We start from the raw sequence: 24,943 nt of genomic DNA on the forward strand, positions 1-24,943 counted from the left end.
TAACATGATTGTTCTAAATACACACACATATTGGCACTAGAAAAATACTTTTGGGACGGTGACATTACAAGTTTGGACCAACTTAAAAGTCAGTAGTAATTTACTAAATTTTTGCTTACATCTGGTTTTTTTTGCCAACTGTGTCGATCTTGAACTTGAATCTTGATCATAATGCGTTATTGTTATCTAGTAGCTACGAAACGTGAAACTTAATAAAGGATCCAATTGTCCAACAACAAAAGTATAAAAAAGATTTTATTTACATTAAACTATGAGATTTACATAGTACGTTTGAAAATAAACGTCTGCAAAATAACATCTTATCAAAATAATATCAAAATTCGAACCATAATAAATAATTGAGAAATATCTTTGTAAAATTAAAAATGTTGCTTTGTGATAAAAAAGTAGGTAAATTATCGCCATAAGTTTATTTGATAAAGTTGTTTTAGTTTCTATTCCCAAAAACATCTTTAAAATATTTGTACATGATTCGTGCATGAAATATTTTGAACAACTTGAAAAACATAAATAATTACATTAAAAAATATTGATCAATACACTTATACATGTAAATAATCAATTTTCATAACTAATAAAACAATCATTAAGGCACTAAGGTTATGTCGTGATGATTGCACACTGTAAAATAATAATAATAAACAAGGGCGTATTCAGGCGTATTCTGACATAAAATAGATAAAAAAAACCGGTATCAAAAGTGGAATGATGTAAAACACGCCTTAGTCTTTAATGTAGTAAACAGAACTTTAGGTCAATAAAATCAAGGTCTTCATTTCCAGAGCGGTGAAGATGTAACCATGATTAACGCCAAGAGCAAAAATAAGGAATTGGGACTTACCCAAGTCATAAATACAACTTTTAAAACATTAAATTTTTCTGTCATTGTGCGTACCAGTAATAGTTTTCCTAGACCATCTTCCATAGAAATCAAAATAAGTTACAATAAAAAAGATTATCCTGTAATAAATGATCAGAAATGTATTATAAAATAAAAAAAAATATTAATTTTCTTTAGGTTTTTGATTAAGTTTTTTTTTTATTTTAGTTTTCGAAGAAGAGGTTAACTTTAGTGTTGCTTTTATATAATTACAAATTTCTATCAACATCGCCTAGTTAGAATAGCCCTTTGCATTAGTTATCATTATGCGTTTAAGCGTGGTTTATAAAGCAAATCATAACAACTTTTTGAACAGTAGTCAGATAATATTCTCATTCTTGGAATTTATAGTAAAATAACAGACTGTAGATCTTAAAGGCCATGTCAAGGTTTCTAGGGCTCCAACAATTACAAGGTAAAGTTTGTATCCTTTTTATATAATCATAGTTACTTATTATCATATAGGTAGTGAGAATAAATTCTATATCTTTAAAAAGGTCTAATGTTCCTATAATAATTTAACATGAATATTTTAAAACATTACTTCTTAGTAAGTACTTCAATTAGAAATATCAAGTAGGCAATATCATTATAAGTGAGGTGTTCAGTCTTCTAAATTTATGTGAAACCTACACTGCTAGCTGCATATACTTTATTTTCAAGTTTACAATATTTTTATAAACTTGTGGCCTATTTATAGTTATAATTTCAAATAAACCATAACAAAATAAGATATTATCACAATTCGTAGTGTATACTTATTGCCTATACTTATACTTAAATCTAAGGAATGTGCCTTAAGTCTATAGGGTCGAGACGAGGTTATTTCTTAAAGAGAGCTGTCACTTCCTCAATCGTCCTGTTCTTTGTTTCGGGCAATTTAAAGTACGTGAACGCAAAGAACAAGATTAATAGAACTGTGTATGGCAAGAAAACGTAGTTACCCAACGCTTCAGACATCGGTATGAAAGTTAAACCCACGATAAAGTTTGCGAACCAGTTGACTAACGCCCCCACACTGACTGCCGCGCTCCGAGCGCCCTGACCGAACAACTCGGACAGAATCATCCAGGGAATCGAACTCGGACCAACGCCAAAGAACGCTACGTATAGGAATGTGAAGATAACAGCGAAAATACTCATCGTTGTATTATTTTCGTAAGTGAAGAAAGCAACCGTCATCAGAACAGAGAACACGACCATGCCACCGAGACCACACAATTGCAGTGTTCGTCTACCCAAGCGGTCAATCAGAGGAATAGACACCAACGCCATCACAAACAGAATGCTGCCCACGCCGATGGACGCTAGGCGGGCTTGTTCCTCCTCGAGACCAGCTCTTATGAAAATGGTTGTCGAGTAATATAAAACTGCGTTAATACCACCCAACTGCTGAGAAAGATGCATCACAACACCGATTATTAAAGGCGTACGCAGAGCCTTGATACTGAATAAGTCGGGAATCGAAAACTGTGCTTCTTGTCTAGCTGCCTGATCTTCCACGTGCATGTCATTTATTTCGTCATTAATCTGTTCCGTTCCTCTTATCTTTGTAAGAGCTATCCTCGCTTTCTCTTCATCGCGGACTGCGAGCAATAGATATCTGGGGGATTCAGGGGCGAACGGCAACATCAAGCATTGTAACGCCGATGGTATTACGGCCAATCCGAGAAGCCACGGCCAACCTTCGTCACTGCCGAGTATAGCGCCTATTCCCAATATCTGTCCACCGACCATACCAAATGCTACAGCTAACTGGTTGACTGTACCGAATGCACCTCGTAACCTTAAAGGCGCAACTTCGGAGACGTAAGTTGGTGAAACTGTCGTAGCGAATCCACAATTGATACCAATGACGAACCTACCGATGATGAGCATTTCTACAGATGATGAAATTTTGCTGAAGCCCATGAGTAAGGCGCCTATAACGCCTATGATAGCGTTGAAAAAAAGAGCGCCTTTGCGCCCTTGTTTCTCAGAGAGCCAGCTGGCGAGAGGACAGCCGATCATACCGCCGACAGCGAAAATGCTGACAATTATACTAAATACGAGACTAGGCGAGGCTTCATACTGTTCTTTGATGAAGTTTTCAATGAAGGTCCGCGGGGAGTTGATGACGCCGGTGTTGAAGCCGAACTGCAGCATGCCCAGTACGGCAGCACTCACTGCATAGAGCAGCGCGCCGGTCGTTCCGCCAGCCATGGCGCGTCGACGAGTTGCCTCTGGAATGAGAAAACGGTAGTAAATTATAACTTGAGCAATCGAGATCTAATAATAATGCAGATTCTATATTGCTAGTGAGCAAATAAATAAATAAATATTTAAACATTTTCTTTCAAAATATCTTATCATGACAAATATTTGCGGCATTATCGTATCTATAAAATCTCGAGATTTTGGTTTCATATTGTACTTTGCCCGCAATGTTGTGATAGTGTAGATATATTCTAGCGATAGTGACAAAGGTCATTCATTTTATTTGTTTTTAATTTAATTAAATAGGTAAGCGCAGTTGTGTAAAGAGAAAAAATCAGTTTACGAAAACTGGTCTCTTCTTATAGCATTTGCGATAAACAACAATGTGCGCGAGCGAAGCCGTGGACAAAAGCTAGTCTAATTTTGCAAACGAATATCGATAATATTATTTCTGACAAAGCATATACTGAGAGCATTATATGGAATGGCAAAAATTTACTACGGTGATAACTGGAACTAACAGAGACGTGAGAAACTAAGAAGACAAACTTGTTAAACATCTTTTAAATGAAAGAAATTTACATGTAAAATCTGACTAATGCTTTAGTACTCGGTCAAATAGCATAGCCAATAGGATTATAAATGGTATTAACCTTCTTTAAAGACAGTAATGTTTGAAAGATGACGAATACTTGAAAATTAGAACAATAATTTAAAAATGTGATTGAATTACGAACATGTAATAAAGCTTTTATTCATTTAGCAAAAAAATAACTTCGAAAAAAAGAACTGCAAACCAGTAAAAAACTATATCCAAAAACACAGAAGAAGAAAGCAAACACTTTCTAAAATAAAGCTGAAGAAACAAAACTGCAAAAAACTTAAGTGAAACCATCCAAAATTTGATTCTGCAGAAAACTTAAAGAAAAATAATTAAAAAGTAAACATCTCGCAATATCAGATACTAGTTACCTCAAGTCAAATGGAAAGCCACTATGCAAATAAGGTAGAGCATTGAACGAAATTATCTATTAAATAATGTTAGATATCGTTATCATAATCCAGATAACTGTAACCAGACAGCAATAGTTGTAGACGACGCAAACATGATACAATCTCAAATCAAAATAACTGCCAGCACTTTAGAAGACTTTTTGGACATGGGTGTCGTCAAAGACGACTAAAAGAGAGCCACATTCATCTTGTGCAGCAATTATCATTATTTTGTATGGTTAGGTTTCTCGACAAATGTTGCAGAGGTCAGATAAGAATGTAACCGGGACTAACGCAAGGAAAGAAGAAGAAAGAAATAATATTATTCGCTTGTACATAAAAACTAAAGTAGTAGGATATGTTCAAAACTTGGTACATTTTACTTCAAACTTATGTCTTAAATCAAAGCCTGATTGATTATAATAATAAGCATCAACAAATATACTTTGTCATAACAAATTTTAAGTGTTTTTAAATTGCTTGACAATAAGTACTAACTTGTTTAGTTGTACATATTTCACAACAGAATTTACAATTACCCAGCCCCTATTGTTTCCGTAAGAGCAAAAACGTGACAGTACATAATGTTATCCACCAATAAAGAAACTAAATTATTGACCAAGTTACACGTAAAAATGATATAAGCTTACAAAATAAAATCCGGATACATTTGCTTTATGATTCAACGTATAAACATACATAAGCCATGGAGTTTATTAATACTTTAGTACATGACACACACACATCATTTCTTTATCTCTAACGGGAGTGACAGAGTCTACAGACGACACATAGACAGGTATAGCTTGGTGGCTTAATGACACAATCGAGATTCGAAGAAAGTGGTGACAAGCTAGCCTAAAATTAGAATGTTTGTTAAAATCAACAAAGGAAAACATTTTAAATCTTTTCCTGATTCCTTGTTGATTTTAACAATCTGCACTGCAAGAGAAACAGCTGGAAAATACTATGTTTTCTCTTCGCTATCAGACCAGCGAAGCAACTCTCTCTCATCTCTACGTGTTTCCGGTTGCACCCCCACAGAAGTGTTTTGGGGTCTTCGCCAGCGTAGAACTATATGGGAGATATAATGATATTACAAAAAAAACACAAATCAACAATTATTCATCGTCGCCAACTTCTTCGAAGCGTCAAAACAAATACTATAGTTTATTGATAAATAATGGTCATTACTCTTTTGATCTTAATAAGCAGTTATTAAAATACTACAAGCAGATAAATATGTTTTAAACATTAACTTTAAAACAGCCTTCATGCGCAATACATTGTAAATATATCGTTCAATGTACAATTTAAATAAAAGGTGTTTATACACCTAAAGTGTTAAATGTACATTATCTTGAGCGCCACCAAAGGTCAAACGTTTTCTAATTCTGCTGCTCTGAATTCATCAAGTTGTTATTGCGACACAACAAAAAAGCGATTAATGTCTGTACTGTTTAAATTTAGTATTTCAAGCGTTCCAACAACTTTTGGAGATTAAAACATACATCAATTCTTTTTAGCAGCGAATGAGATGTGAATTATGCTATATACGTTATAACAATTTGATTATAGTGTCAAAAGACGCCAACACGCCATGTTCATAAACAGGTAAAAACTGACCCATAAATACAGTCAAATCATTATGCCTCTTTTCCGGGGGAATAAGCAGAGACCATCTTTCCACTTGTCGCGACCTTGTATTATTCTTAATAATTCAAAAATCGTAACAAGTGGAAAGATCATAATTATTTTCATGCAAACTTATCGGTTTAGGGTACGCTAGACTAGAATTCTTTACAGAACTTCCTTCATTTTATCAAGATACGGTCTTGTAGACCTTCCCTTTCCAACTATTTCATTTACAGAAGACTGCTTAGATGACCTACTTTTTCATCCTCCCAATATGACCAAACCACAAATAATAAACATTTTTTTTTCTTCTATTCCTGTCCCTATTTCTTCTTTTGACATCATAACATTCCCATAACTCATATGGGCACCTAAATTAATTTCAGTTATTACGATGATATCATTGTTATGACACTTGTCAAAGACAAACTAAATTTAACACGATCTAACAACACCTTTAACGAACATTACCAGGTAATAGGTCAGTTGACTCTTTTTTCAAGTTGGTCCTAAAAAGTACATATTTGTTATTTTTGGCCAAAAAAAAAATATGTTTACAATTTTTAAATATCACATTAAAAAAATATTAAAAATCATAGTTTTCAAAATAAACGTAAATATTGTTTTTTTATTACATGTGTTCTGACGTCATAGTATTAATAAAACAAACATTTGACATTATTAACACGGAGATAAAATCATGATATCTAATAGTTAACAAGAAAAATATAGTAAGTACTCGTACTAGGTATCGTGGTTGTGTCGTCCGAGAATGCAAATACACATCGATAATAACACCAGGAAAATTGTGGTTTAAAGTGAAACAAATATAAGCAACACATGGTTAAGACTTGCTAAGAGGGGTCCTAAATCTTTACAGGAAAGATTTATGTATTTATGCGAAGATCACTTTGATGTAAGTAACAATGTACGCAATGCACAAATACTATGCTATACCAATACATAACAAGATATTGTAGTAGATTTGTTTACATTTAAGGTGACGTCACATCATTTGACCATTCAAATAAAAACACGTTTTTAAAATGGGGCTTTTGAATCAATCTCGCGCTTTTAATTACTAAAATTGATATATTTTAATTTCCTTCTTTTTTTCTTTTTCTTCCTAGCTTAATAGGACAGGAAATATTCATTTAATATATGGAATTCATTATGAGTCAAGTAGCCTATTGAGTTTACTCAATTAGACAGCAATTATAGTATCTGAATTAAGATAAAATTTGGCTTATATATTGTCCATAACCCGTGTACGTGTGGTGAAAACTACATAACCATCGGAATTCCAAGCATTCGCTCCGCCGTCGCCCGAGCCGTTCCACTCCATTATTTGACCACTTTCACTATCTTGCGACTTTGAATCTTAATGATAGATACTGAAGCTAATTGTTTTGTAAATATTTGGGGATAATGTTATTATGGCCGTCATATTTTTGGAACAATTCTGGCCAATTTATTTTTCTCGCAAATGTGCTCAATAACGTTAAAGGTTGGAAATTAAAAGTCCTTAGTAATGATAACCTTTAAGATATCATCATGAAAAACTGGGTTATTTATCGCTTTTTGTTTTCTCGCAGAGAGAAGATCAATATTAAAAGTTGCATAATATTTCAAAAAATTTAAACTGGGAAACAAAAAAATGGGCAATTTTGTATTCTTGTTCTAGCGAGGCACAAGTGCCAAGTGCTTCTAATTTAAAAGGTTCCCACAGGAACAAACACCTGGCTCATTCATATCCAAAAGCCACACGACAAAACCATACATTACTGTTTGAACAAACACTGAAAACTAGTTCATTCATATTTAAAAACAATTATTATGCCGATATTTAATTTTTTTTTAATTGAAGGGTCTTGCAAACGTATAACACAGTAAGGACAAGGTATCAGTTACAAGCAGACGATGCACATCTGAATGTGCATTGGATTTGCATAAGGTTGTGTAACCACGATCCAAGCTGTAATAGATATAGAAAAGCGGGTCGCTGGCTCCGACGGGAGTTACTTCGTGTAAAAACTTAGCCACTTCTGAATCGTGGTCACAGGCCGACTCCGAGCTCCTCTTTACAGAGATAAGGATGCAACCGGTCCACTGGAACTGTTCCAACAAAAAAAACAGTTGAGGGTGGAACTTATAGCGAAAAGACGAAATAAATATAGAATTTTAGAGTTAAAATAGTGTAGAAAGCGCATTGCTGCAATTGTGAAGTCGGGCACAAGCCTCAAGTTTCTGATTAATGTAATATACGTAGTAATTAGTGAAACACTGACTGATAAGCCACATAGCCAAGTCAGAATTTTATAAACATTGCAACAGATTTTTTTCATTTCACATATATAACTATATTATAAGAACTTGATATAATAATGGAATTCCTAACCACCTGTTTGCGTTTATGACAACTAATTATGCCATCATATTATGGATTTCTCCTTCCAAACCTTTATTTATAAGACTGATATGTGATAGAAAATGAAGTAATTCCCACAATAATAATAAAATAATTAAACAAGTCGTAATAAGATTGAATACATATATAAAATCATGCCTCTTTCCCAGAGGGGTAGGCAGAGACAACATCTTTCCACATAGCCCGATCCCTGCATACTTTTTGAACATTGAGTACGTAAACGAAACAAACAATGCATTTGCATGAAGATGTTTCGCCAATTTAATAATGTACAGTATAAACTAACAAAAAACCGAGATAACAAGAAACGCAGATATCTCCACTTAATTCCATTGACAGATCTAGATATATTTCATAGATATATTCCAAATTGAAGTTAGAAACGTTGATGGTAACATAATTATTTACACAACAACCGATGTTTTTTGTTTTGAACTTCAGAACTAAAGATTGACAAAGGTTACCAATATAGAATTTTCCGACAAGCATTGCAAAACATTGCCTAAATAGCACTGGCTAAAATGCTTAACTTTGCAAAACAAATACTTAATTGAAACAGTTTACACAGATCGGAATGATATTCTACAGATTACGTTTTTGCCTTTGATGTAAGAAAATAAATATATAGCTAATGTAATGGAGCATGATACTCACGTTGAAATGGGAGTTTTACTGTGCAATTAAACACTACACGAGCGTATAACCTGTAGCGTTCACAACAAACTTGGACGACCGATGGAGGCGGCGGACCGTAACACACTGAGGGAAGGCTATCAACAACTTGTTTAAGGCTGTGTACACAAGGTTTTGAATAACAACATATTTTTATTATATTTCAAGATATTGTTTAAGACGAATGTGATAAAAAACCTTTACTCGCTGTATAGGTACCTCAAATACCGTTTATCACGCTATACGGCAGAGTATCAAGCACGGGATTTCACGATAAACAGACTTTGAGTGATAACTGGTTAAATCTATATTGGACGAAGACATGATTATTTAAACTGTTACTTAAGAAAATGGTTATAGGATTTTAGGTAGGTCTATAAACGGTACAATGAAAGGCTGTATTCCAACTAATATCAAAAAGTAAGTTTGTTTGTTTGTTAGCTCTTTAGGCGCTATCTTCTGAACCTGTCTTTTTAAAATTTCGCATATACATAATTAAGAGTATGGAGAAGGACATAGAGTACCTCTCATCCTGGTAAAAACTATAATTTCCATAAGATTTGCGAAAAACCTGTATTTTTTGTGGGTGGCGCTAAATTCCGGGCGGGAAACTACGAATAAAAGCTAATATTTAGTAACTATAAAGTTTCAGTGTCGCTAGTTGTCATTCTGATATGGAAACGAAGAAAAAACCGTATTGTTTTGCATATACGTTTTTAACGAATTCTTCAAGTCTTTTCAGGTAATCGTTCATAGTTTTGAGAGTTCTTTAACTTTGATTTGAACACAATAGAGGCGAAAAAAACACAAATTAGTTACCAAGAAAATAACGATACGAATATATGGAACACCAGCTTTATATGGCCATAATCCCACGATCGCCTTTATTGAAAGCATTCATACCTTTTACGTGATGGACTCTTAATCACAATACCTAATTAAAAGAAATGGTAGGTACCGAGTTATGATATCAAACTGCGTACTTCTCGTACGCGCCTTATTAATGCAAACCAGTCTTGGTTCTTGGTGTAAATGCATTTGCATAGTCATGTCCGACTTAAAGTTTTACGAGGGCACAATAGTTGAATGTTATTGAAGTATTAAATACATAATTCTGAAATGTTTTAACTTTATAAGATAATTTTGCGCTGTGAAGTGACACTCGTAGATAAGGTTTAGATGTTTTGGTCTTGGCAAGGCAGCTAAATGTTGGAATCGGAAATCCAAGACAAATGTAGTACCTTGATGACCAACGAACTTTCTGGTGAACGGTCATGAACTGAACTACACCAAACACGTTTCATAAAAATTTATGGACCAAAAGAAGTAGGTAGGGTTCGTGGCAACTAGAAAGAAATACCTACCCCGCCAGGAAAGAAGCGTCATATATATTTGATGCATGTATCGCTCACAATCCATTCTGCCCGACGAAAAGCCAGTCTAACGAAGCATCTTTTCAATTACATAGGTTTATCGTTTCCACGCTTTGAGTATTTCCATGATGATACAATCAACATGATGATACAAATATCAAGAAATGACAAATGAATACCCACGCTACATGAAAATACTACTTAGATAGATGGGCAGGCATTATACAATAGCGCTGATTTGAACAGGAATTCAATTGAAGCAGCTGATTGTGTAAACCTACCTACTTGTTAGTTGGATGAATGGTATGACTTAATTAAGTAATTAGGTGCCATTTTTAGGTTAAACAGGATGATTTCTCGGACATCCAAGTTTTCAGAATTAGAAACATAAAATTTGTAGTCCTATAGGTACTAAAAATTCCGATTTTACGTACAAAGTGCCGTCAACTGATCACATTTTTTGAAAATTTTATATCAGATTCAACAACTTAATTTGCTCATATCGTTTGGATGATGTTTTTTATAGGTGCATTTAGGAATTAAGAGCAGTTTGTTCTATAAGGAATGCACACTATTGCACTAACCACGTCTAGCGAAGCAAGTCATAAAACCGCAACAGAATATGCACCTCGAATAAAATATTGTTTTTTCATTAAATATTAACAAACTTTGCCTCAAGCATGCCCCTCAGGTTTTTCCAAAAAATGTGATGTACTTATGCAAATTCATTAGGTTATTAACTACTACTGTGGGGAAGCCAATATAATACTATACTATTGTTTCAAGTTTGGTTTAATTTTTGAACAGACAGTTTAAATATTCTTATAATTATGTGCAGTTTTCAACTTTCAGATATTTTAACCAAGCGGTAAAAGGCTTTAAATTTAAGAAAGCATGATGCTTAGCTTCGAATCCTAACCGCGACCATGTGCCAATGACTCTTTCTAAGTGTACCTGAATTATTACATTATTTTGGATTTTTAACCTACATTATTTTGGTTTGATTAATCTATTTCTGAAAAATAACTAAATTTTTATGGGTTTTTGTTTACATTCATAGTCACATCTTTATCCCTTACGGGGTAGACAGAGCTGAACAGTCAGAACAGTCTTGAAAAGACTGAACGGCGTTCAGCTGTATGTCTTTATGATGGTTGCTAGCCCATAGAATTCCTTTTGTAAGCGACAAGAGGAATCCTAATTAAAAGCCTATCCCTTAAACGCTCTTTACGATAGCCATTGGATAGATATGGAGTAGTTCAATTCTAAAACTCCGCACGGCAAATTAAAATCTGTGAAAATAAGATTTTTATTTATTTCAATTTTCATTTAGGTACAATCTGTGAAAATATGAATCAATAGGAGAAAACCGACAGATATCTTTCGGGGCTGTAAAAATGGTCGGCAAACATTCAGGCTGGCGCCAGGGAAATTTGATCTGCCATGGATTGTTAGGGTTCGTGCACCGGACGTGCTCGTTATTTTAACAACGACGAAAAATAATATAATAAAATAATAGATGTACTCTAATAGATGGGAAGACCTAGACGAACGTATCTTGATCAAATTAAGGACGTCCTGGTAAAGGATCAGGTCAAAAGTACCCGAAACCGAGGCGTGATTTTATGTATGTATGTACTCTAGTTACTTATTACTAAATGATAACAAGCAACTGTGCAAATCTTCGGGTTTTTATTAGTAGAAAATATTGAATTGCACCATTTTATATACGAGTTATGGCTTGTGTTATTGCAACATTAAATTGCACGCCGCTAATTTAAAATTTGATGTAAGTTATCTACAACAAACTTTAATAGGCTTTGTTGATATTCTAAAATACGCGAACATAGAAGATATATTCGATTATAGACGACGTGAACGCGCCCTAAGCATTCCGGAAGACTAAGGCGTCATGGTTAGATGACATTATCTTCACGATTCGCATATAGAATAAGGATATCTTTATAGTTTTTGGCTAAAATAACATCTAGACAAATAAATAATAGAACTAATCAAAGGTCCACAGTAAACATCCGATGGATAAATCAAACTAACACCTAGAACACTTGATTGATCCTCCTGGCGTTGCGTCTTATCTAATCTGGAGAGGACCCCAGGATCCGCATGTGAGTAAAATCTTAAGTTGGGTACGTAATATTTTTTTTTCTGTTTTTCTTTTTCTTATAGTGCAATAAAGAGTCTATCTATCTAAATTACATGAAGAACAACACACTCACTGTTCCATACTCTTCTATTTCTTGAGAGAGTGAGAGAGATAAGACAAGCTATATTAAAGTTCGTAAATAGTCTTCAGAACTGCAGACAACCGCTTGAAAAAAATCTTCTATTAATCTAAATTTTGAATCCAATAATGCAATGAAAAATTATGTCCTCATACACTTTCGTGAAATACATTAATAAATAAGCGTATTTGTCACACACACGCATCTTAGAGAAAGTTCGCGAAACGGTCGCATAATAATTTGCGATGCGTCACTTACAACAAAAGCAATTTAAAATTGCTGCGCCTGTGCCCGCTGCGAGTTATGTGATCAGTAAACGATTGAACCGGAGAAAACATCGGTTAGGCTGATGAAGAGGAAATTGAACCTAAATGCTCGCGAATGAAATAGCAGGGACAAATGTTGCATTACTGCAATACTATTGCATATTGACAAAACTTTAACTGGGAGCCTTCGATCATTTAGGTATTTCTGGCGGGAGCGATGTTTCCGGCTCAATCGCCACCAAAGGGAAGGTCATCCGTCAGAGGTCGCCAAAAAACTATTGATACCTGGTAGACTTCAAAAGTTTGGAAAAGTCCGCGTCAAATGACAAAGATACCGAGAACAATCTGGTTGATTTCATAATTTTTCTTAAATATAATGATATAATTATTTACCTACAAATCTTCAGCCCTTAAGAAACTTGAGAGTTTTCAACTTAAACTTGTTAAATCCATGAACTTTTAAATGCGATCACGAGCCCTCATAAATAAATAATAAGACGGAAAGAATTCCAATAAATTCTCGGGATGCCTTCAGTGACCCGGGCTTTGTATTGGAAGGAGGCATAGTCTGCTGCCGTAGAAGATATAAAACTTTATGTAGTTACCACGATTTTCTTTTATCTGAGGTTCTAAAAGCATGCAATCATAGCCCATCATGTCTATAGTCTTTGAGTCCATAGTTGACTATTTATACGATCAAATTACGATCAGCCGCATATTGCTTCACACTTTTGATGTAAATACCATATAGTTGCTTTAATTATTTGGGACGTAAATAACCCAAAAACATAAACCAACTCCACTAATTAGTTATCAGTTTGAACAAGGCTGTGTGCTTAGTAGTCGCATCATAGCATGCTTTCGCATTTTTTAAAGGAGGCATTGAACCAGCCAGCAGGTCGGACTCAAAAATACTTGATAAATATAAATAACTTATGAGCTAAAATTTTACTTGAGACAAGGCCTGAATTAAATCTAAGCACCATAACGCCGCCGTCGCGGACAGAGAGCGGCGCAGTGTTAACACTCCTTTCTCTTATATGGGCCTACCAGTGCTGCGCCAAGCACAGTTTCACAATCACTCCTAGTTAAATGAACCGTATCTCTTCGCCCCTGGTTTATGGGTTATCCAGCAGCCTATCGTTTTTGGCAGGTGGGTAGAAGAAATTAAATGATCTAACAGAATCTATACACAGTGTGGATATAGTCAAGATATCCTGTGAAATATGTAATAAATAGATAATAACTTTTTATCAATACAGACCACAAGAATCAATATAATTACAAAATTGATCTATCTGAAATGAAGTTCAAACAAGATCTGAAATTGATGTTATTCACATGCACCTTCTTTAATTACATAACTGGTCAATCAACGAGACCTTGGAGCAGCAATTATTGTTGCAGACAATTGCCATGCCAACTCTGTGCTCTTCATTATTTATCATTCTGTATTCAATATGCAAAATGAACATTACGAAAATTTCTAAATATTTGTATAGAATTGTGTTTGTATCTAAGAAATAATTTGTAACTAATTTAAAAAAATACATATTTAACACAGCTTTTAGAATTAAAACAAGATTTTTTTTACATTATTGCAAAGACCATTAAACATGCAGTCAAGTTACTAATTAAAATAACTTTAAGGCAGCAATGACTCCATACATTTTAAAAACCAGGATACACATTAAATTTCTCTATGCACTACACTTTATGGAGTTTGGTAAAAGTTAATTACCTACTACATCTACAAATGAAGAATTTATGAATGTCAGGTATGTAAGCCTGGGTTATCACAGGTCTTATTAGATACTCATCACTCAAGAGGAGAAAGAGTCATTAATTCTTAATTTATTGTCTGTATGAATACTTATAGCTGATAATAAGTTTCTTTAAAAAAAAAAAGTAGTAATTTGTATTCAGTATGAAAATAATTTCTGAGAAAATTCATCAATTATCTAAAACAAACCATGTCCACGAAGGGGAGTTAAAGCGTGACCTTCCATTTTGGCTTTGTAAACACAAAAATAATAAAATTTCCGAAGCACCCAAGATCCCAGCGCGAGACACCGCCACAGACACACTACACATCAATAACAACTGACGAAATAACCTGTTTTTATTTTTTTACTTGTTAATCTAGTAAGCACATACCGTACTATAATCAATTTCACAATAAGTTAACATTATTAAATTTATTTTAAGACGTAACCGGATCGAATTCATAGCTTTATATGCGCGGTCAATGTAATTGTAAAGCGCTGGATCGGAATATGTAATTACTTGAACCTAAGCAAACAGAGGAAAATGTACGTTTAAAAATGTATGGCTAAATGCGGTCAAGCAGTAATTTACTTCGACGAAAGTTTTTCTGAGCGTCTGTCGGTATTATTTTTAAAAATTGTAAAAAAATATCATAGCATACCTTTTCAGTACAAACAGGCTGTGTAAAGTTTAAACATTTAAAATATACATTCACTAGCACAACATTTATTTTTAAATTTAGTCCGACTGGGTTATAAAAAAAATTTATTGGTAACTTAATATACAGACACCAAGAAATTGTACTAAGCTTATGTACTAACTAAACCAATCAAATCCACTCAACTCAACCAATCCGAATATTATTTGTGACATTTAGTTATTTACACTGTGGGACACTGACACTTTGAACTCATTGACACTGAAATTTGCTGATGCAAGCATAAGAAAGAAAGGAATAAAAAAAATCTCAGTGTCGAATTTCAAGGCTGTTAAAATAGATTACAATATACGCTTCTGGTAGTGTGACCAACGTGCCAAAGTTAAGACTCACATGCCTTAAAGTAGATACAAAAACGGGAGAAAGTACCTTGATTCAAAAACTCACTAGACTGGTTTAAAGGATGTAGTGTACTTTTGGCATGGACGTAATAATAATTATTAGGTCCATGACTTTTGGTGACACATAATGTGAAGTAAACTCGCCGAGCCGTAAGTCTACGGAGACTTAAGTGTAAGTAAGCTTATTTATTTATTGTAAACTAGCGGCCCGCCCCGGCTTCGCACGGGTGGACATATTTTTGTGTTTTATGTTTTGAAATAAATTTATTTCAAAACACATTTATGCCTATGTCACTTTTGAAGGTCTATTCTATATCTGTGCCAAATTTTATCAAAATCGGACCAGTAGTTTTTGAGTTTATTCCACACAAACAAACAAAAATACAAATCTTTCCTCTTTATTATTAGTGTGGATAAGGCTTACAAATTCTTTTTTAATATTTTCCGGATCAATGATAAGAAACAAATGATTGTAATTCACTTAGTTTATTTGTTTAAGCACTCAATAGCACTAAGATTCAAGAGCCTTAACATTGGCACACTCTCATAACATTTCTACTTTTTATTACCTTTATGCACACACAATACATAGTTTCATGCAATGTAATGTATTCTTTTGCCTCGTAATGAACTATTTTAAACAAAAAAAAAATAGATTTATTTACGTATTCTAGATTTTTGTTTGTTGCGCAATAAAATCTATAAAATCGCATCACAAAAGCCGCATCCATTTACCATTCTATTGTGATAATAATAAATCTTCAAGTTCAGTTTATTTACCATGGAGCAGACTACGTTTATGGATAAAATTCGGTCTTTTTTTGGATTTGGCCTGGAGCCACCAAAAAATGACTTTCGGAATCCTATCTGGGGATCGGATGACGATGACGACGGTGACGAACTCTACACGAGAGACCAAATAACTGCATTCAACCCGCACGACTTCCATCAAGAGGTAGCCAAGCAAATGAACGACGTGTTTAAGACATTCGGCAATTTGCTAGGTGATGTAAAATCATTTTTTAACGACGAACAATTTGGTCAATTCGATAACTTCGCCGGTTTTGGCGACATTCCTTCCGAATCCGACAACTTCGACAGTAATAGCATTAGGAATTATTACTTGAAACCTGGGTACCACAAACAAAAAACTGAACATCCTGAAGATATGGATCTGGATGGTAAAATATCGTCAAATGAAATATCTGGTTTGTTCAACCAGAAAGAGGACAAAAAGGTTGGTACAATTATGCCATTCAATGGGGATTTGGTGCCCGGTAGATCGTTTTGCAAAACAGTTATCACAACTAGCATTACCAAGCCTGATGGTACCATAGAGACCAGGAGGATTGTAAAAAATGGCAAAGAAGTAGTGGAGGAGACTATCACATCAACAGAACCCACTAACCGCGGGCCGTACAATACTGGCTTTGATACCGTCAGGAACCCAGGCATCATTTACAGCAATGTTATGTCAGAACTATCATCATTATTCAAAAACTTTTACTGAAACATGATTACACTTTATTGTTTATTAATATTTAGTTTTATAAAGTAGTTATAAGACTCTAAATTCATAAACACAATTGCATGAATACTTGGTAATTTAGATAAATAAAAAGTAAATGCAAGTTTTTAATTACTATTGTGATATCCAAGAAATTGGCTATATAAATAATTTAAACTTGTGTGACCTAGACATCTAGATTTCCTGATATTTTTTCAAATGAAATTTATGTGTAGTGTAAGGCTATGTACCTAATTATCAATATTTTAATATAAAAATGTAATTAGATATATTTCTCAAATAAATAACATTAATTTTATTATTATACCTACATGGTTTTTATTAATAATGGGACTAGTGGGATAGAGGATATTTTTATTTTAGTTACAGAGGTATAGTTAAAATACCATGTCATGAATCTCTGGACAGGACAATACCCAGGACAAGGTAATAATTATAGGCACTAGGGGTAGGTCATAATGGTTGGTTACTTCTTCATAAAAACTGACAAAATTTAGTTTTATTATGACCTCATATTATATATGATAAATATGTAAATATATGATAAATATGTAAACGACAGTAGATTTTGTAAAATCAAAACAACAAGGACCAAAAATGAAACCATGCAATAAAACAACATTCAAAGTATATTCCGTACCAAGAGAGCATTTAACAACGAATGAATAAATAAATAAATAAATGTTACAAAAGTAGTTAGTGGCAATAGCAGGCATCCCGCGTGTTACTCTTGATCCACGTCATGTAGCGATTCACGCGAGTGTAGACCCCGGGCCTGTCGGGACGTGCGCAGCCTTCGCCCCATGATACCACACCTGTAAATGAATATAGTTCATATTGTCTCCATGGTGATAACCATGATATAGGATATTTACAAGGGAGGGTATATTTATTATGATTATTGGAGTTATCATGTTGGAGTTATCCCAAGAGACAGAGAAATGTCTCACTTCATGTTTATGTGTTTATTAGAAGATATTTGATTCGTCTGTGACGGCGCAAGTTGTAAACTAAATGTGGGTAAGAAGCCCTCTGTTGGTGTAAGAAGGTTTTGTTATATAAGAAATAAATTACACACGCTGCCGCCTCTGTGTATTGTGAACTTCGTATGACTGAGATCGAAAAAGTACTTAATAATTTTTCTATAATTTCAACAACAAAACCCTCTACTGATTTCTTGCTTGTTTTCACTTCTTCCCCTCATGAAAGCCAAAGGTTTGACGTTCCAGAGATCAGAAGGTAGCGATACCCAAATCCAGAAAACAGGTACTGCGCAGTAGAAGCCGCCGGAGTCGCTCTGGCAGGCATCTTTGTATGTGTATGTCACGTCACGTCCTAATGATAAGAAGAGAGAAGATACCCAAATTCTGAAATCAGGTACTCACCAACTTCTTGGAACTGCGCAGTAGAAGCATTGAGCACATGCAGGGGTCCGCCGGAGTCGCCCTGGCAGGCGTCTTTGCCTCCGTCAGCTGTTCCCGCGCACAGCATGTTGTCGGTGATGCGGTTCTTGTAACCAGTTTTACGACACTCCGCGTTGGATATTATGGGGACGTACACCTGGAATAGAAAAAAAATACTAAACATTTCATTGTAATTTCATCAGATTTCACCTCTTCTGTTACTTTTTTGTTTTTTGTTACTTTTTATCGACAAAGAATTTTTGTTTTGGTGAAAGAACATTCCAAACTCCAACGGGATCTTGAATCGATTCCAAACTCTATTTTTAATCCCTGAAAGAACAATCGGATCAAAGGTCTTATCTGTGAAATTGGCTCTTATACTTAAAATAAACGTCTGGTTGAACTTTTGAAAGCTCATAAATTTAATTTTGAATTTCCATTAAGCAACTTGTGGTTACCTCCATTTTCCATAGAAACTAACCCACCTCTTGCAAAGTACTAGACACTGAGCCCCCTTCCTCCGTGGTGCCCCAGCCGGCGACCACGCCGCTGTAGTTGCTGTACGCAAGCCCAGGAGTCGGCATGCACACTGGCCGGAGACCCACGTCATCTTCATTATGGGGCGCCTCTGTACTACTCTCAGTTGAGTTGTCGTCTCTTCGGACGCGCTTAAGCGCACTTCGAAGGTCCACCTTTGACAGCAAAAAATGAGAATTTAGTAGGCAAACAAGCATAGAACCGTCACGATGAAAAAACTAAAGACTCTTAAAATAATGGAAAAATCAACGTTTTTCTTTATAGGTAAACGTGTTTGGAAGCCCCTGTATGTGTATGGTGAGCCACCATTTTGTCTCATTCTTTCGGACGTCCATACGCCGTAAGCACGCGGCTACGAGAGGCATAACGTGGTTCCCCAGCCCCCAAAGATTAGGAGGTGATTAAAGTAATGCAGGACCAAGGGACCTTCCAAAAAGTTGTAGGGTGTCACTACAGGGGCGCGGTTCGAGAAAGTAAAAGCATCAAAGACTGTTTTGACAGTTATAGTACCTAGTAGTTTAGAAGAGCCATGGGTTGATGGAAGGATAACTAGATGTTCTTTAATCATCTTACCCGCTGGTCCAACTTCAATAGAGCGATGTCATTGTCGTAAGTGCCGGGGTTGTAGCGGAGGTGCCGTATGATTTCCGAGACCTTCCTGTCTATGGTCTTCGTCTCGTTGGTGTCGGAGCGATCGTGCTCCAGGAACCGAACCGTAATCCTCTCTTTACGGAACCTAGATTAAAACAAATACCTCTCAGAAAGGAATATACTTATTTCGAAGAAATTTGATATAATTTATTTTCTTCCTAGCGTTAATCCCGGTTATAAATCAGCACCTCTGCCCGTGCCACGCCGACGGGACAGCAACAGGAGCCATCCACATATTGCTGTGGTCCTAATCTTAAGTACCCAGGAACCACACGGCAAATTATAATTTGAAGAAACTATTAAATATTTAGCCGGAGACTTAGCGAAAGTATTCGTACTTTTCTGTTGTAATTTGTTGAATTTATAATCGACAAAAACAACGCATTTGCCAAGTAAGTATTTGAAAGCTCTAAATGAAAATATATTTGCATGTGGCCTTATTCAGATTTTCGCGTTAATATTATTTTCACATAACTATGCCGATTATAAAAAACATTAGGTACCTCAAAACAATTGATCTCTTATGAAATCTCGTATGAAATTACGATTTACCGAATTTTAATTTGTTGCTACTAAGTAGTAGTACACTCCATACATCAATAGTAGTTAAAATTAAAATTCCATTTAATTCAATGAAATAAATTCATCATAGCAAGATATTCTCTCATCTCTCGCCCACATTTCTCTTACTAAGTTTGGATTATTGAGAAGTTGACGATATTGATGAAAATTTAGCAGTGCACTTTGTTACCGCTTCTTCCGCACTGACGCTTTCGAAGCGGCACTAAACTTAGTTTAAGAATTTAGAAGACAATAGTCACAAATACGTACCCAGAAGTACAGTGGGCAGCAGTTAGCACATACAAGTCATTGAGCAAAGAGCCACCGCAGTAGAATCGTCCATTGTACATGAGCACTGCCATCCAAGGGAACTCCAACTTTTTCGTCTCATAGCCACCGACGATTCGCCGTCTGGTGCGCGCAATACCGCATTCTAGAAAAAAAACATCACGTCTTTACTACTACGAGGTAGACAGAGCAGTGCCAACAGTCTCTAAAGGACTAGAAGAAAAAATCTTGTTGAATATTTAATGCTTTTATGCTTTTTAATGGTCAGCATGTGCCTAAAACCCCTAATTTATCAGGAAACAGAGATGTACCCCACATCTCTGTTTCCTATTCCAAATGTTTACGTTTCTTGAAGGAAATATTTTCCTTATGGCAAAATTCAATATCAAATCATGGATGCCATTTTGCTTACTTATTTTTGTAGTTAAATAAACAGAAAACAAAATCAATTAAAAAAATAACAATAGAAAAGACTTCAACGAGCTTCGTACGTGTTTTATTTTTGTTTATCTAACAAACTAACTTATTAAATATATATTTTTAATTTAAAAAAATAAGCTAAACCATTGTTTAAACTCCCTAACAATATTTTCATATTATGGAAAAGACTGGGTATATAATTTAAAAATCAACCACACTTCCTTAGCTATACCTAGTGATTTTTAGAAAAACTCACGGCATTGCGGACAGTCTTCGGGTGGTTCTTGCGAAGGCCTGAGGGTGGTAGTGGTTCCCCCTCCAAGGAGGTTGGTGATCCATTCCACTATACCCTTGTCCTGTGGCTTCGATGGCTTGGGAGGGTTCTCAGTGGCGGTTGCTGAAGGGAAATGAACTGATTCGGAACAGTGGGAGTACGCCACGCACGAGAGGCATAAAAGTAAGGTTAACTTCATCGTGTATTAACTGAAAAAAGAGGTTCTTATTTTATCGACTTAAAAATATATAGATAGGTACGCGCTATTAAAAGTTTTTATAATCATGAAAAAACTGCCTAATTCTATTCTTCATTTTGTTTTAATATTATTGTATTATTGTTTAACATATACCTACGTATTTGGCTTAAGTTCGTGTACCTATACGTAACGAATAACTATTTACAAACAAGATTTCATATGCGTAAACTACGAACGTTTATATATTATTTTTCTCGTGGGAAATTTAAAGCCTTAGGGTGTTTATATTTATTTGATTTCTACAAAGAAACCGCCGAATGCACTTCATACCCATCGCCTTAGTGTCCAAAAAAACAGTCTCTATGTCTGCTTACCACTTAAATCTCACCTGTCTAACAAGATACTTTTATATCTATATCTACTAGGTATTGATTTAGCGATACCTCAGAATCAAGGACACAGGAAGCGGGTCAGAAAAACTGGCTCTAACAGCATGTACCGCTACCTCATCGTCATCTCCGCGAACCGCCCGGGCTTCGTCGGATTTGCATATTCAATAAGTATTCGTTTGTTTTCGATAATTTCTGCACGGCAATATAACACCTCTCATATTCCGCGTAAGTCACAGTTTTTGTTATTGTTTTTAACTTTTACTTTTTGAGCAATCGAGTTCAAAATTACAATAGAAAACCTTGAATTGCTTGAAGCGAATTTATGTAGTCATCGTCCACAGCATGTGTCGCGCTAGCGTCTTCCGAAGGGAAGAACCTTGGGCCGCTGAAGAGTTTAAAGTATAGATAACACTAGCAGTGCCCGTCAACTTCGTCCGCGGGTAATAGTTATTTTGGGCATCATTGAAGCCCTCAAGGATGAATAATTTTCCCGTTTTTTTCACATTTTCCATTATTTCTTTGCTCCTTATAGTTACAGGGTGATGTTATATAGCCTAAAGCCTTCCTCGATAAATGGTCTATTCAACGCAAAAATATTTTTTCAATTCGAACCAGTAGTTCCTGAGATTAGCGCGTTCAAACAAACCAACTCTTCAGCTTTATAATATTAGTATAGATGTAAGTATAAGTATAATATCACCGGGTACAAGTCCACCACAGCGTTTGACGGTGAACAACTTTATAACAACAAAAACTGGGCCTTATTTTGAATGGTGATGAAACACCACTAAACCACCAATAGGTGCCTCATGAATTGTACCTACAAGATTTTCTATTTTATAGCTATTACAAACAAAAACACTTTCATTTGTATCCTGTGCCAGAATCCATATAAATACAACACAACCAAACTAAATTCATTGCAATTTCACATTTATCACCATCGCATAAAGTTCAAATTGAGGTTATACAACAGCTAGTATTTGTACTATTTATTTTATATCAGCTACTTGACACAATAAAGTTTGTTTGGTATGCACGGAGCGTCAGTTGGTCCCTGCTACTGGTTTTACTAGAGAGCTACAATTTTCCTGTTCCAAAGCGAATGAAACGGAAAAGAAAGTTTGCACAAACACGCGAGATCTGCAATCCATAATTAAAGTCACTAAGATATAATTAAACCATCAAACTATCCATCCAAATATAACCAATAAATCCAATAATTAATCCATCGAAATACACGCGAAATGGAAACTCCTTCGCGTGTATTAAATATATCGTAACAAAATAAATCTCAATTTTATCGCAAAGCCAAAGAGCTGAACGTAACCTTTCAGTCTATGCGAGACTGTTAGCTCTGTCTTCCCTGTAACTACTATACGGGTTTTTTTGTGGGGAGACGATTTATCTATGTATGTTATTGTATGTATAAAAAAAGTGCATCCGGTATCTCATAGAACCTCAATTGATATAGGTACATATCTACCACAATACATTTTTTACCCTATAAGTCTTAATAGGCGACTAAAGGAATAAATATTTTCACTTTCACCAAATACACCTACGTAATCCAAGTTAGATCAGTTTCCCAGAGGTCAAACGCTAGACGCCTCGTGTCCTGACCTGATTTACCTAGTCCTGGTGGTCACAGGCGGATCTCGGCCTCCACCTTAGGAAAGTCAAACTAGGGAAGATGACGTTTAAAGTCGGATAAAGAAAACATTTTTGCTTTCTTTTAAAGTCGGATAAAGAAAACATTTTTTATAATCTTTTTCTTATTATGTTAATGGAAAACATGCCTTTTAGTTTCTCTACCGCAAATTTAGGTTCGGTGCGCAGGTATTTCGACCTAGGTACCTATATCCCGTCCTTAAAACAATTCTTTTAAATTTTTCTTTTCTAAATAAGCACACTTCTTTCTAAGCTATTTATTGATTTAAAAAGTGATTAAAGTTACTTTTAAAGTTGATATGTGTCTAGATAAATATTTAAAATTTTCCTTATTTTTTAAATAAATAACTATTAAAAATTACTTACGCGGACCTACAAAAATAAATAAAAGTTCTATTTAAAATTTAAAAACTAATAAATTTGTTCTTACTCATATGCTGCTCACGTTGTGATCACACCAACACCGGAAACACTGCACTTAAAAAAAAAAGATATATTTTTTTAATTCTCACTCACTACTAAGTACGAAGACAGTTGCCTTTTGATAAAGGAACACGAGTGGCCAACGCGGGCTCGCGAATCCGCTGGCGCGACAAAGAGAGACAGCCTATCACCACTTTCACTCGACTGGTCCACTTAACTTGACCAGGATCAACAGCAAAATGCATCCTTTGAACCCGCACTCCAAGTTTTATGCACAAAATACTCATAAATTCCATCACCCTTCATTACCATGATAATTCTGCAATTATTGCCATTATGGTAAACTTGATGTGGGATCTATTAGGTTTTGTTGGCACGCGATGAGTAATTTTACCTAATGATGGATTTATTCGTCTTCTCATATATGACATTACCTATACAAGTCACTCGACATACCTAATCAGAGCAACACGTAACCAACAGATAGAATTGTTACCTATTTTTTCCACAATTCCACATAACAGCAGTATGTAACTGGCCAAATAAAAAAAATCGTTATAAATAAACTCATTTTTCACTGTAATGCATACTCTAAAGACAATTTTTTTTAATAAACCTTCCAAATATGTCCATTAGGTAATGGTTAGGTACGTCTTTACCTTTTTATAACCTATGATAAAAAAAATTAAAACAAAAATCTTGTTATACCATTATCCATATTTTTATCAGTAATTAAGAAATTTCTATCCCGAAATTGTTACGGTAGCCAAGCCCCGGGGTGCAATTAGTACCATTATAAATGCGAAACTGTGTAAGGTTGTGTGGATGTGTGTTTGCTACTCTGTCACGCAAAAACTACTGAACGGATCTTTATGAAACTTCGCAGTAATATAAAGCATAGATATTAGAATAACTAACAAGTTAAAATTTTAAAAATATTTAAGGCAGACAAAATCTTAGTGGTTAATTACGCTTATTTGCGATTTTGCTTTTAAGAAAATTTCATCAGATCATTGGGTATTAAGTACTTATTCAACGGCATTCCTTTACTGACAAACTGAAA

The 24,943-nt window shown here is 35.0% G+C and overlaps 3 protein-coding genes across 6 annotated transcripts; 1 reads left to right on the forward strand and 2 right to left on the reverse strand.

The window, feature by feature from the left end:
• Positions 1 to 57: 57 nt before the first annotated feature.
• LOC106133113 (glucose transporter type 1) lies at positions 58 to 15,293 on the reverse strand. Of its 4 annotated transcripts, none has more exons than XM_013332731.2 (2): positions 15,136 to 15,293; positions 58 to 3,123 (listed from the first exon to the last, which is right to left on the reverse strand). In XM_013332731.2, the coding sequence occupies exon 2, from the start codon at positions 3,101 to 3,103 to the stop codon at positions 1,724 to 1,726; it is 1,380 nt and encodes a 459-aa protein (XP_013188185.2). In that variant the 5' UTR covers positions 3,104 to 3,123; positions 15,136 to 15,293; the 3' UTR covers positions 58 to 1,723. The 4 variants fall into 4 exon arrangements, with proteins under 4 accessions (XP_013188185.2, XP_013188183.2, XP_013188184.2 ...); XM_013332729.2 differs by lacking the exon at positions 15,136 to 15,293 and adding an exon at positions 14,680 to 14,785; XM_013332730.2 differs by lacking the exon at positions 15,136 to 15,293 and adding an exon at positions 8,808 to 9,036.
• Positions 15,294 to 16,169: 876 nt separating this feature from the next.
• On the forward strand, positions 16,170 to 17,367 carry LOC106133115 (uncharacterized). The gene has a single exon (XM_013332734.2). It carries the CDS (start codon positions 16,315 to 16,317, stop codon positions 17,041 to 17,043), a length of 729 nt encoding a protein of 242 aa, XP_013188188.2. The 5' UTR covers positions 16,170 to 16,314; the 3' UTR covers positions 17,044 to 17,367.
• A 390-nt stretch (positions 17,368 to 17,757) lies between these two features.
• Positions 17,758 to 24,001, reverse strand: LOC106133066 (trypsin-like). The gene is made up of 7 exons (XM_060946001.1): positions 23,888 to 24,001; positions 21,178 to 21,404; positions 20,484 to 20,646; positions 19,575 to 19,737; positions 18,950 to 19,156; positions 18,447 to 18,621; positions 17,758 to 17,876 (listed from the first exon to the last, which is right to left on the reverse strand). Exons 2-7 carry the CDS (start codon positions 21,392 to 21,394, stop codon positions 17,758 to 17,760), a joined length of 1,044 nt encoding a protein of 347 aa, XP_060801984.1. The 5' UTR covers positions 21,395 to 21,404; positions 23,888 to 24,001.
• Between the last annotated feature and the right edge of the window lie 942 nt (positions 24,002 to 24,943).

The sequence above is a fragment of the Amyelois transitella genome, chromosome 10, assembly GCF_032362555.1.
Source record: "Amyelois transitella isolate CPQ chromosome 10, ilAmyTran1.1, whole genome shotgun sequence".
Classification (NCBI taxonomy): domain Eukaryota; kingdom Metazoa; phylum Arthropoda; class Insecta; order Lepidoptera; family Pyralidae; genus Amyelois; species Amyelois transitella.

What these genes read in the sequence shown, in the direction of transcription:
- LOC106133066 (XM_060946001.1), bottom strand. Translation starts at nt 21,394, where the DNA reads ATGAAGTTAACCTTACTTTTATGCCTCTCGTGCGTGGCGTACTCCCAC. An exon ending in GCTGCCCACTGTACTTCTGG is followed by an intron (nt 19,738 to 20,483) that starts GTACGTATTTGT and finishes GTTTTAATCTAG; the next exon opens with GTTCCGTAAAGAGAGGATTA. An exon ending in TGCGCAGTTCCAAGAAGTTG is followed by an intron (nt 17,877 to 18,446) that starts GTGAGTACCTGA and finishes ATTCATTTACAG; the next exon opens with GTGTGGTATCATGGGGCGAA.
- LOC106133115 (XM_013332734.2), top strand. Translation starts at nt 16,315, where the DNA reads ATGGAGCAGACTACGTTTATGGATAAAATTCGGTCTTTTTTTGGATTT.
- LOC106133113 (XM_013332729.2), bottom strand. Translation starts at nt 14,716, where the DNA reads ATGGAAGGTCACGCTTTAACTCCCCTTCGTGGACATG. An exon ending in AACTCCCCTTCGTGGACATG is followed by an intron (nt 3,124 to 14,679) that starts GTTTGTTTTAGA and finishes TTCTCATTCCAG; the next exon opens with AGGCAACTCGTCGACGCGCC.